The 13,347-nt window shown below is 41.6% G+C and overlaps 1 protein-coding gene across 1 annotated transcript in view; it reads right to left on the reverse strand.

Annotated features, from left to right (window-relative positions):
• Positions 1 to 12,575, reverse strand: part of baiap3 (BAI1 associated protein 3) — a 36,295-nt gene extending 23,720 nt beyond the window's left edge. The window contains exons 1-2 of the mRNA XM_047572690.1: positions 12,330 to 12,575; positions 2,431 to 2,573 (exon numbers count right to left, since the gene is read on the reverse strand). Coding sequence (XP_047428646.1) covers positions 2,431 to 2,564 — 134 coding nt within the window. The 5' untranslated portion in view covers positions 2,565 to 2,573; positions 12,330 to 12,575. The remainder of the gene's footprint in view (positions 1 to 2,430; positions 2,574 to 12,329) is intronic.
• Between the last annotated feature and the right edge of the window lie 772 nt (positions 12,576 to 13,347).

A 13,347-nucleotide genomic window follows, 5' to 3' on the forward strand; every position in this document is an offset into this window, starting at 1 on the left:
CCAAATTTACATTTATATATGAAGTCCTGCGGATTATATTGTATACCCTGTCAAACTCTTTCAGAGAAAATTCTCTGAGAGAATTAATAACCAGCACGCATAATGCTAAAAACATAATTTGCTCAGCTGGATTGCAAAGTTCACCTCCAACGTGCCAATCTCTGCTCAGAGAGAGCTCTGACAGCAGTGCGCACCACCGGGTCAACAACTGTGGATGTGGTGGCCCAGATCTAGCCAGTCATTTGCAAATTCTCAGTTAAATTGAGGGTGCCGGCAGGTCAGCGGCAGCAGTCTGAATGGATAACAAAGATCAGCAGCCTGCCTCTAACGATGAATGCTCAGGGGACGTGCACGGCTGAGGCTCAGTGGGAAGGCTGTAGCACCAGGGAGCTAGCATGGGAAATGAGAAAAAGGTGAGATACTGACAGATCAAATCACCTCTTAATGAGGAGAACACAAGCAGATCTGCAAATTATTTTTTTTTAATTTAATCAGTAACATATACTGACACTGGGTTAAATTCCATTTAAATTAAGTAAAAGTTTGTCAACAATTCCAGCGCTAGTCTTTCAGGTCCAGAATTGATCAGTCTTCAACACAGCATCTGAGGTTATCTGCCATGTTAAAAATAGACGCGGTTGTCACTACAAGTATAAGTTCACACTGTGGCAGCAGCCTGCATTCAGGTTGCTATAGAAACCTCAGGTTCATACTATTATGTTTGGCATCAGATGAAGCTTCAAAACAAGAAAAAAAAGGAAAAAAAAAAAAAAAGCACTTGTCAGTTTTTACCTGAGCCAATGTTTTTGTGGTAATGAAAAGACCAAGAGTAAACCACCAACTGCCTGTTCAGTGTTGAAGTGTATCCTTACTTGAGCCTGTAGCTATTAATTTGGGTTAATGGGTTAAAAATTGCATGAAGTGGCGAATATAATATCCGTCCTTCAATGGTCATGCCGGTTTTGGTTATTTTTTTCAGAATGCCTCAGGAGACCCTGGTAAAAAGGGAGTAGTAATTGTGAGGCACACATGGGCCCACTCCAGGTTGGCGTCAGTGACATTGTCCAATAAAAACAGGCCAGACTAAAAAAGGATTCAGTTTCTATTAACATCAGAGAGCAATTTGAGCGAAGGCACCACAGTTTATAGACAATCCCTGCTGGCCATAGCAAGGCTAATGCAGCTGCAGCCTCAGCCTATCTCCACTGGATTTCTACTCGCTCCCTTGCTGCATTTACTTTTTCTGTCATTTTAAAAGGTGGCTTTTGCTAATAAAACACAGTTTGTTATGGCTTGCTTGCATTGCAGACTAACTAATGTTTTATTGTAGTTCTCATGAGAACCAATTAAATCACTTCCCGGATTCGCGTAATTCAAATAAATGTCTGAAAATGGGGAAAGGGGTCCTTTGAAAGAGAAATTTGGACATCAGATGCATTTGGTGTAAAAATAAAAACAACATTTGTGATCCCCACCGAGCCTGTCTGTGCATGTAATAGCGTGGTGGATGTGTTCCTTGGGGAGAGGGAGCTCGTGAATGGCCTTCTCACTGCAAGTCATAACTCTCGAATAAATCCGATTAAAAAGCTGTGTTGACAAGAATTAATTAATGACACGTGTCTTAGTTAGCATGTAATGCAAGCAAGCTGCAAAATCTTGGTTGCATTACATACTGACTGATGATTTATCGTATTTCTTATGAGAAAGAATTTCATCACTTGTTCCTACACTTCCTGCATTCATGGTAATTCAAATAAATACAGATGAAGCTAAAAATCTGCACAGTGGTCGTTTATAAGAGACGTTAAGTCATCAGAAGAATGTGGTGATGTACAAGAAAGCAACATTTGTAATTCCCCTTCCGAACCGAGCCTGTCTCTGCATGTAATAGCGTGGCTGATGTGTCCCTTGGGGAAAGCCAGCTTGTGAATGTCCTAACTCTGGAATAAACGCCATGCAATAAAAGAAAAAAAAAAAAGAAAAAAAAAACACTGACAAGAAATGACCGGTGGCTTTGTCCAGGGGGAAAATAAATGCGTAACATACACAAATTATTGCTTTTTCTGCTGTTTCGCAGACGACGCAATCATCTTTCTGGGCTACCTCGACTGCACTTTTCATTTCCTAAAAGAAGATTCTCATTATCAAACTTATAACTTGTCCTAAAGCGCAACAATCAAGCCAAATTTCAAGTGAACCCCATTTTCAGCACCACTTAACAACAGTTAAACAATGGATGAGCGCCAAGTATTTATAGACGTGGAATTCAAGATAATTATATCTGACATGTTCACAATGAAACAGCACCAAGTAACAGTAAGTGTCTGAAAAATTTTATGGATACCAATAAAAAACCATCATAACCGGATTCTGGTTACAGTCCATGAAGTCATGGGTGATTGTGTGTGTGTGTGAACAGCAGTGACTCACCTCCGAGGTAAGGGGTCCGGACAGTGTGTGAGGGGGCTGCTGGCGGTGGGAGGCGGCTCCCTTCGACTCCTCAGGGACTGGCTCCTCTGCACCTGCCTCAGCACACTACTCTTCAGGTCCAGCAGGGTTGTCATGATGTTTCACTGGCGGAGAGGACACAAAAAGCAAACGGCAAGACACAGGTCACTAAGCCGCCACCCCTGATTGCCGGCGTCTGTCTGCGTTCGCAAGCTGAATTCTAGGAAACCGTGTGTCTGAGTCAAGGCGCCGTATTAATAAAACTATTTGTTTACAGAGAAACAATTGGATTTCTTTTGGTTTTTAATCAGCTGCATAATCACCCTCATGCATTTTAAACATATTTATACTCAACAACAGGTGTGTTCTTTCTATTTCTGTTGCCGTTGCTGCAGGGCATGTCATTTATCTTTTTAGTCTGGTACACTTTGTCCAAAATATGCAAATCAAGAAGATTTGCCAAGCATGACAGCTGCATAATAGCATTGTCACAAAAATAAAAATGAATGAATAATGAACTGAGATAAGAACGTCTTAATCTTAGGCCGACTCCATCATCACTTAAGATCTTTTTATAGCACAGTTGAGAAGTTTGCTCGTACTATTAGACTAATTTAATCATGTTCAGTAGCGGTTTTTGTTCCTGCACGTACAACAATAAAACAAAAGTAATTTTACTCTCTATAATTAAAAGTGCAATAACTGTTGCTGTTAATTGTACGATTTACATTCTAATCCTGTTAGTGAAACAATAAACACATAGTTGGCATTAATTACAAATTTGCCACGTTCGACCAAGTAATTTTAGAACATCTAGCAGCAGGGAAAACAAGGGTGTTTTTTTAATTGTGCGGTTGGCTTAACATCAATGCTTCAACAACTGACGCAATTAAAAGCTGAAAGCTCCCCTGAAACATTCGGGAGGCTGACAGAGATTTGCTCTGAGGTGTTTACCGCTTAATAAATTTTGTAATAAATCTAAGTTTCAACATTTCACTGTTTGCCTCTTTGCATGAATCCGAAAAAATATTTTCAATTTTCACTAGCCGTACATACAGTTTAACAGATGTAATGTATATAGTGAAATATGTTTTAAGCACTGGATGTGGCACATTACAATAATACTTGAACTAGTGTTCAGTCAAACAGAACATTGCTTTTGTTGATTTACACTGTCTCTTTTACATAATCCCAGACTGATTCTGTGATTTCAATATCTGGGCTCTTGGGACCACACCTGTTTCATAACTTATTATTTTTCAGATTGAATGACTGGTCTTGAACCCTAATGTATGTTTGGGGTTAAGAGTGAGTTTCGGACCAATTAGACGCCCAGCTGTTTGTATTGTGTGGTGAATAAAAAGAACCGAGTAGACCCGTTGATGGTTTGTAAACAATGTGATATATTTTGAGGGGCGGGGCTTAACTGGATGCAAAACATCTCAAACACTATAGCCTGTAAACGGCGGTTAGTATATGTCATTGGACTGTTTTGGCAAGAATGGAAAACACACAAAACACATATTTTAGAGAATATACTAATACACTCACTCCCTGAGATTGTGAGTGTTATTTTAAAAAGTTGACTCTGATGGGATTCACCGACCCCTGCACTCTCACTGACTGGATGGACAGTTTGACCAAAGGAGGAAACAGAGGAGGCAAAGTCTGGTCTGTCTTTATCAAGTGAAGTCGCTCCAACAAAAATATTACAAGAAGTTAGTGGAACCACTGTGGAGGGTAATACGGTAAATGCCTCTTCTGCTTGGGCGCCCCTGAAACATATGGCTAGCGTTACATTAACTCACTGTTGGCAATAGCATTAACATGTAACAAGATTCCCCCAAATAATGATTAACTTAATGTAACTTCAGTCATTCTTTAGTCTTACCCATAACATTATCCAGGCTGAAACTGATGATGCATTACATATCAATCTGACCTGATATGAAGTATGCACGTTGTTGATTATGCACGTTGTTATCCTTTCTTTTAATCGCCAAAGCCAAACCAAAGTTATCTGCGACTGGCAGTGATACAACTTCAAGTTAGTGTTTCAGATTTTTTGGTTTTGGCAGCCAAGAATACAGCGAGACAACATTTTAATGGTTGAAAGTGACAGTGTTAGCCTCTAGCTTCTCTCTGTTTTGCCGCCAGCTAACATTGTGATGTCACAGTGACGTAGGCCATGAAGGGGTCTTTAAGAATATGAATACGAATTTACATCTGAAAAACATCAGCAGGGTCTAAGGGCTTGCACAAGTATTTCTTCAACATTTTTGGAAATATGCTCATTTGAAATTTGTGCTTAACCATAGACTGAGGTGAAAGGGCGAAAAAAAAATTGCGACGTGAAGCCAAAGTCAGTAGAGCTCCCCCTGGTGACTGGCTGCAGGATAGGTCATAAGCTCCACCTCTTCCATGTTGGTGGGAGGGACTTGAGCCATAATAAAACATGAAAATACACGCCAAATAAAGTTTTTTCAAGGAAGGTTTTAGTCATTTTAGTAGTACTTAATATAATACTGATACATATTCAAGTGTCCATTTTTATGAGAAGTTTCTTTGTTTGCCGCTATAGAAACAGGATGCGATATTACAAATCATGAGTTACCATGCCAATCACTCTGTGAAGCCGCCCTGTAGGACCATGAGAGTTAAATAAATAAGTAATAATAATAAGTATAGTCAATAATCCAACATTTCCTTGTAACTGGCGGAGATAGAGCAGAGCGCGGTATCAACTAAACAAAAACGTGGGTGAGTCATCAGGTCACAAGATGGCACTACCCATATCGCCAGAAAAACAGCATCAGTTTTGCGAAAACAAGCGGGGGTGTGTTCTCCATGTTTATATACAGTTTATGCTGTATATAATTCTCATGTCTTCACAGTGAATACTGTATGTAGCTGGAGACAGGAGTTTGCTTATTTCGCCAGAAGGCTGGAAACCGAACTGAACTGGTTGTTTTTGTGCCCTACTGTTTTGACAGATTAAACAAAAGAGAGATTAATGAACCATGGAGGTGCTAGCAGGTGGATTTTATTTCTTCTGACAGGTTTTCTGATCCCTTTTTCCTGCTCCTTGTTTATAGAAAAGTTGGCCAGCTGCAGTGAAACTCCCCGGAGAGTGGTATCACCTGTTTAAAATCCTTTTCAAATTCCCAGGCTTTACATTAAATTAAATCACGACTTTCTTATAGATTTCAACGCTTCAACGCGCATTTTTCTTTCTGTCTTCAACAAATGCAGATGTTATCTAAGCATTGGAAGAGAAAGGTATTCTTGAGTTGTCAAGACCATGAAATTTAGAAAAATGAGACTATCTAGCGACCTTTGGGAGATTGGCACCGTGTTGCTAAGCAATTCACTGAGACTGAGTAGGTCGTTCTCAGAGCCACTTCACATAAAGTGAATTCTCATTTTGGCTTCATGGTGTTTTTAAAGTTTAACTGGATTATATGCCCTCATAACTAATACTGTGCACTGGCACTGTTTGAGACAGAAGTGGAGACTTTAACAATCCACTAATGATTCCCAGAGTCTGCAGGTTGTTTGCATAACAGGTACAAAAAGGCCACATGCTCGTTTTCAAGCGCAATATCTTTTTTTTTCTTCTTCAAAAGTTAGAAACTTAATTACGTATTTACAGAACCTACCTTTAATTAGGAGTCAATCCTTTTGATCTCAACACAAGGAGGACTTCTATAAATACCTGCGACTCAATATGGAAGTCGTCACTATCCCCTCACAGGAGCACAACACATTTATTGGCTGCCACATTTTTCAGCAAATCTCTCATCACTATGGAATCAATACTATTTACAGTGCACATGTAGCACTTCGAACGAAAAGGCACGACAAGCGTGACTGCGGTCGGTAATTAATCACATATGTAAATGTCAGTAGCTCGTGTATTAAACTCTCCAGGTTGCTCACGCATCTGCCTAGCAACTGAGGAAGAGACAGAAGCTTGTTGTCAAACCGAGAGTCTCCTTAATGGCATCCAATCACTTTTGTTCCTGCTCGTCCAATTTACTCCCTTTTAGCTGTGATGTTCCTATATATGGCACTGTGATACAGTCTCCACCTGGGCGACTGGGGAGCCTTTGTGAGACTCGCAACTGTGCCACGGACGGCAGTGAAAGGAGAGGAGACACTCCAAAATGAAAGGAATGACAAGGGCACAACGGAGAGAGGCTTTGATTGACAGAGAAGTTGTTGCAGAAGAGTTAGACAGACTCTGACAGTCAGACACCCTTTTCAATAGTTGACAGCCAATGTCTGCACATCTACATGAAGAAGAGGCAATGAACCTCGGGCTGAAAAGACTTTTCTAGCAGCAGAAAACACAATAGGGTCTTACTAGCAAGCTGTAATAGAGGACGATTAGTTTGGCGTTTTGGTGGAAAGAGACTCTGAGCTGATGCGGCTCAGTTTACTAGGAAATGTTGATTTCATTTCTTTTCTTTTTTTTCATTTTTTTGGATGGTGCCTGTTTTAAATTACAGTGCTCACACCAACTGGATACAGAAAATGAAACATACGTGCCTGTGTGACTGCCATCACTCAGAGCGCCGAGCCGGCGGCACGCAGCCGAGTTTCCATCTCTGACAGAGGAGGAAATTCACGGCAAGAGTTGCATCATTAGCCGAGCCAGAGGACAGTATGCTATTGATCCAAGAGGCTGACATCTGTTACCCACTTGGAGTATCCCCACTTTACTCTATTAGACTTAAGTGTCAATACTCGTTCTCTGTCACATATCATCAGTGTGTCATTTGCAAAGCGCCCCAGAGAGAAACTCTTGAAATTTACTCTATATCCACTTCACATATCGATTTCTAGACAAGGTGTAAACACAGTTTTTTTTTCAGTCAAAGTTTATGGATGCTAATAAACATGTCAGTGACTGCCCTGAGAGCATGTCTTTACTCAAGCAGCTGTCTAAGTGATGGATATATTTTTGTGTGATCTCTGAATGCTGCAGCAGCAGCATAGCTGCAAGTATATCACAAACTTGAGGGTATAACTGCTAAGTTTAGACACAGTTCTTACCTCTGGGACCGAAATATTAGGTTATATTTGAACTCCTCTCTGAGCGGAAGCCCCCGGATTTGCAAAATAAGCCACAGTCTTCCTAGCAGCTTGACACTTTATGACTTTTGATTTGATTTGGATATGTGGTATAGATACTCAGGGTCCCAACAAAGTCGGTTTGGATTTCGGTTATTATATTATCTCTCCTTAACACTTAGAATATAAATACATGAGGAGTTGGACCTCTCTAGAGTGAGTTTTAGTAAACAAAACCAATACCTGATTATATACATTCATGGTTTTCAAACGATTAATAAATGATGCCTTAATGCGGTAATCACTAGATGTGTGTACAGACAATTACTTTAGCATTAATTCAAAATAAACAGACTCCTGTCAAGCAGATAATGTAGATTATAGGTTCAGCCATAGACTGTATATAAATATGGACAATGCGTCTCCTCTTCCTTCCATTGGTCACACTGATGCCAGAATCCCAGGGACACGGGTTGTGCCGTATTGCTAGAGAGTGGAGCCGCATTATCAATGATCCACCTATACTTGCTTTAAACTCACTTGTGTTTTGTTTGATTAACACTGTGCTGCTCTGTCTCCACCAGTTATAAATAAATTTTGGATTATGCACTGTACTTATATCTTTCTTTCTGGACTTTGATCTTTCCTGACTACCTACAATGAGAGAAACCATCCTTGAAAATAAATTATTTGACATGTATTTTAGAGTTTTAGTTTGTCCCAAGTCCCACCCACTAATGTGGAAGGGGTGGAGCCTATGACTCATACCGCACCCAGACACCAGGGGGAGCTCTACTTGCGTTGGCTTCACTTTTGAGGACCTGTTCTGTTGTCCATTTTTTTCAGGGTCTGTGGGTTCAGCAAATCAAGAATAAAGTGCAGTGGCACTGAGATGATAATGTGGAATGACTTAAAACTTGCCATCACATAACAAATATTGGAATTTTGGTAATCTCTCTTTAAAGGCAGCAAAATGATCAGTTGTGCTCTCATATGTACCAGACACCAGACACATTCCTCACTAGTTCCCTCTCGATGGAAAGCATGGCCAGTGCATTCATTCATTCCTGACACATTGCATTTTCACAGGAATCGTTAGCTAACTGGTTGCCGCAGCAACCTAACAGGTTGTGTACTGTATGCATGTATTTGCCTTAATATGAGGAATCTATGAGACCAATCTGGACGATTTGCCGGGGTGGGCTAGTACATCCCCGTGAACACAATTTGACAATGATAGGACTATATTATTCACATGCGTAAGGACAACATGTCTACAACAGTGACAGTCCCTGACAGCTAGCAAAACATGGAGGTTGAAAGTATAAAATATATTTCTTTCACCCCTTGGCGGTGCATCCCCAGATACTTCAATGGAAAAAACACCCATGAAAGGTACGAAGAAAGGAAAACCTTTGTGCTAGAGCAACTGGTGACAATGAAGCAGTGATTTGGGGGTGTTTTTATTCAACGTTTCAGTTATTTTATTTCAGAAATTTCTGCTTTCTGACTAAATTCTAGATCTGTTTTTCAAAGGACACCAGAAAAAAAATCTTTACAAGCCACCACAAACGGAAAACCATAACAGATATTAGAAATATATTAGAAAATTTTCGTCACTGTTTTGTGTTGTACTGCGTGACTTCCATTTAACCAGCGTTGCGCTCTGTTCATAACATCTTCAAAAGGCCGTGCAGCTGAACTACCTGAGGCAGGTTAGCTCGCCGTGGTAAATTGGAAAAGAAATGTGCTCCAACTTTAAACTCCGGTGTCACAGGCCGGGTGCCTGCTCAGGCATCGTATCACAGGCCCTACGAGCCGGCTACTGAGATTCCACTGTTGACAGCTAACAGGCATCGCGGAGCAGCTGTCTCCCAGGTGAACTCATTTCAATTACAGGAGTGGATCTCTCCCAGCTGGATTTCACTCTGCCTCAGCCGTCAACCCGTAGTGACAAAACGGGTCGACATGCCACCATTGGTGGGGCGCCGGCTGCCAAGGAAACACTGTCAGAGCCGAGTAAATGCCTTTCTCGCTACATCGGTGCCGACGCCGTGCCAGGGAAACACTTGCTCACCAGCCTCCCTCTCCTGTGAGAGCCAATGAGCCCGGCAGCCAAAGGCGACTTGCTGATAGGGATGGAGTGTCTCTATGGTAACAGCAGAGGGAAGGGAGCTGGTAAATACAGGTAAATGGAATTCTACAAAGGCTGGGAAAAAAAAAAAAAAAAAAAAAACCTTGATGTTCCAGCGTTTCCGCCTTAATGCAACCAAATAATCACACAGTTCATAACGGCCACGATGCGCTCAGTTCAACTTGTGTTACAACTAGAGGAGAGGCCAACACATTCAAGGGAAAAGTGCATCCAAAACACATTCTGCCGGTGTCAGTCATTGTTTGGCCTAATGGTGTCGGTCGGTGCAGCATGACTCATGAGCTCGTACATCTCGACTATTGTTCGCAATTTTTAATTCCTCTCTTATCTGGCACACGATTCGGAAGAGATTAAAGATCACCACTTGACTGTTGGCTGCTTCCCAGAGACCTCAAGACTGGGTTTGTGTGGCTCGCAACAAGTGTCTCGTTCGACAGGTTTTCTTTCTCAACGCACTTAAGAGGAGGCACTCAGTGTGTCGCATTCCTTCCGCAATGAAAGAGAAATATTAACCTTTTTACGAGGGCGCCGGCTGTTTGTGTAATTAAATGAAACGCGGCGCGCACATTCTGACCTCCACATCCCTCATAACTTAATTTGAGGCGAATCGCATTCAGATCATATCGCACAGCCGATTATTCCGCTGTGGGGTTCGTGTTGAGACGGAACCGAGAGCCTCATCGCCGGCCATCAGCGATGCTATTTGAGCGGCCGTGCGGTTAAACGGATCAGACAGACCGCCAGGTCCGTGTCAGATCTCTAACGAGCTTTCCAGCGGAATGGGTGTGAAAAAGTGTTGCCTTGATCTATACTATCCGCACCTGCAGATAACATAATCTATAGTTAAGCTAAAAGAGCGTCCAGTTGTCTGCTCCCGGGAGCTCATGGAGTCTGTGTTGTCAAGGCACATGACAGGCGCCTAGTCTTAGGAAATTGATTGCCAGAGAAAACCCTGGGAATTAACGGCCGGGAGCTTTTTTGTAAAGGGCGTCTGCAGCGCGCAGCCAAAAAGCAGCAGAAAGCACTGACATCCACGCACAGCGGTATAAAACAATGGCACAAATCCTCGCTTATTATTCCCCAGACAATACCAGTCTTTTGTCACAATGGAATTAAAAAAAAAAAACACTCCAGCAGCAGTAGCCCAACGCTCACCTCGAAAATAGCAGGCAGTGAGTTTTCTCGCAGGAACAACATCGCCACCTCCGTAGTTTAGTTTACGCAAAAACATCAATCTGCACATACAAGACACCGTGAGACAACAGGACGCCTCTGAAGTCAAAGAACTGTCCACGCAGGCTACAATTGGCAGTTCACGGATACTAGATCTGTGCAGCAATTAACTTTTATTTATCATGTCTGGCTTTTGGACAGGTTTTTGAATAACGGTCCACTGTATAAAAAGAGGAGATAGAAATAGTGAATGATTGATTTATGACTAACGTCCTATTGACTGGTGTATGTATTAGCGTGGCTATGACCTGCAGGTCACTTCCCTAGACAATATGAGACAGAGAGCCAAACACTCCGGACTAAACAGGCAGATTTCTGACAGCCACGGCGGTTTCGTTGGGCTCCACTTTCCTCCAGCTGACGAATAATGAAACGTAATCCTTTTTTCTTTTTTTTTTTATTACCCTTTTAATCTGCCGCATATGTAATCAATGTCAATATAAATAGCACAGGTAAATTGCAGGCTCACATTTGCCGAGGCTGTCACTGGGGGGAAAATACACTTCGACGTGAGACCTCTGTGGTGTGTTTGTGTGTGCGCGAATGAGGGCGAGAGGGAAGCAGAGAGAAAGAAAGCCTCCACAAGAACCTCCAGAGCAGCAGATTGATTTTATGAACGCAGCGTGAAAGCTCGGGGAGCTTTATAAGTCGGCTGGCAAAGGGGTTAAAAAAAAATCACATCAAGATCAGGGGCATCTGATCTGATCCCAGCCTACTGGTTTATTTTGGAGGAAAAGCTGGAAACCAAAGTCTGAAATGTTCCCGGTGCGTTCAAGGTGTTAGAGTTACATGTCTTCAGTCCCATCACGGTGCTTTATGCGATCTGATTCTGCCCTGTTGCACATGTGTTCGTGCTTCATTCTTGATGGGTGTGGGACTTTTTTTTCTTTTTTTTTTCTAGCATTAGGTATGTGCACAACAAAGGGCAAAAACTACATTTACCAGCACACAAACAGTAGGACAGCCTGATCCGACCATGCAGCCTCATCCACCAGTAGTTCGGGTAAAGCCAGCATCATGAGTCATTTTAGGGAAATTTGCTTTTTAATGCCGAGTGACAACTTGAGCTACAAACAATATGCACAAGGGCTTCGGGTTGAAGAAGGAGAACTTTTGACCACAGACAGATAGAGCAGGATCTCAGATGTGTTTTCCCATAAGATGGGTCTGATCCATGGGTTAGAAACCCTCATGATCCATAGCCAACACATTGCTTTAAAATGCATCAATATAACTTAACCAAAAGAGGAAAAAATATATATTATTTTCAACTACAGGAAATTCATATCAACAGGTGCCAATCAAGCATCCACATTACAAGAAGCAGCATGAGTCAGTATACATGACTGTTTGTTTGGCTTTAATTAGTCTAAAGAGGCATTTTTTTCATGCTATTAGATTATTAAATCCAGCTTACCTGCGTCTCCTGACAGTTTTCCAGTGTGAAATGTTTTTTTGTTTTTTGTATTTGTATATTTTTTTTATTGCTGCGTGTGTCAGAGTTGCTGTGAATCAAAGCTCTGGTCTGTGCAGCAGGAAGCCGCTTCCTCTCCTGAACGTGGCGCAGTTAACTTCTGTGAAAACAACGTTTGGCTTATTTTCTTCTGATAGTCGACGGACAAAAGCTCATTTTTGGTCCTCCGAAATGCTTATCGGGGCTCACGCGCCGCCGATGCTCGTCCAAATATGGCCATAGGAAGTGGAGCGATACTTCACGGTCCTCGTGAGTGTCGGATTTTTCGCGATAACGCGTAGACCGCCAAACCCATAGACATGTATACGTCTATGGCCAAATCCTCGATCTGAAATTCAAAAATTGAACATCACAAAGCCTTAAAATGCCTGTTTGCAGCACGACCTGTTTGTATGCAGCGGAGCTGGTCAACATGGACTATTCTTGAATATATTTAATGAAAAACGATGACTTACGCTTAAGCTGATGCATTTCATTTGTTGTAGTCAATAGTGGCAACACTGACATAAAAATAACAACAGAGCTCAACAATAAAACAGTTCAGCTTTTACCACATTGAAGTAGCAATGCAACAGCTTATCTAACAAGATTTTTCATAGACAGGATCTTTTGGTGGTGTTTGTGTGGACAATGGTTTCACTTTTTCATAGTTTTGCAATTTGCTTTGGGTTAAGGTTGAAGTGTTTTGCACGACTGAACTAACCATGAAAGCAACTGCTTTTTATATATATCATTTTAAGAAAAATAGTGGCACTTTCTAATTTGTAAAAAACAAAACAAAACATCTTCCTAATTTTAAATGACCTTCATTTTACTTTGGTCTTACGGAAGGCACTTGTAGGCACAAAGTAGACGTTTACGGTGTGCACCTGAATGCATCATTTGACTGTTGCTGAGGGATGTCGCCGAGAAAAATCCTCTTAATCCTCTGTGGAATAGAGCAAATTCAGTTTTGGATGAG

The sequence above is a fragment of the Mugil cephalus genome, chromosome 20 (genome assembly GCF_022458985.1).
Source record: "Mugil cephalus isolate CIBA_MC_2020 chromosome 20, CIBA_Mcephalus_1.1, whole genome shotgun sequence".
NCBI classification, from domain to species: Eukaryota; Metazoa; Chordata; class Actinopteri; order Mugiliformes; family Mugilidae; genus Mugil; species Mugil cephalus.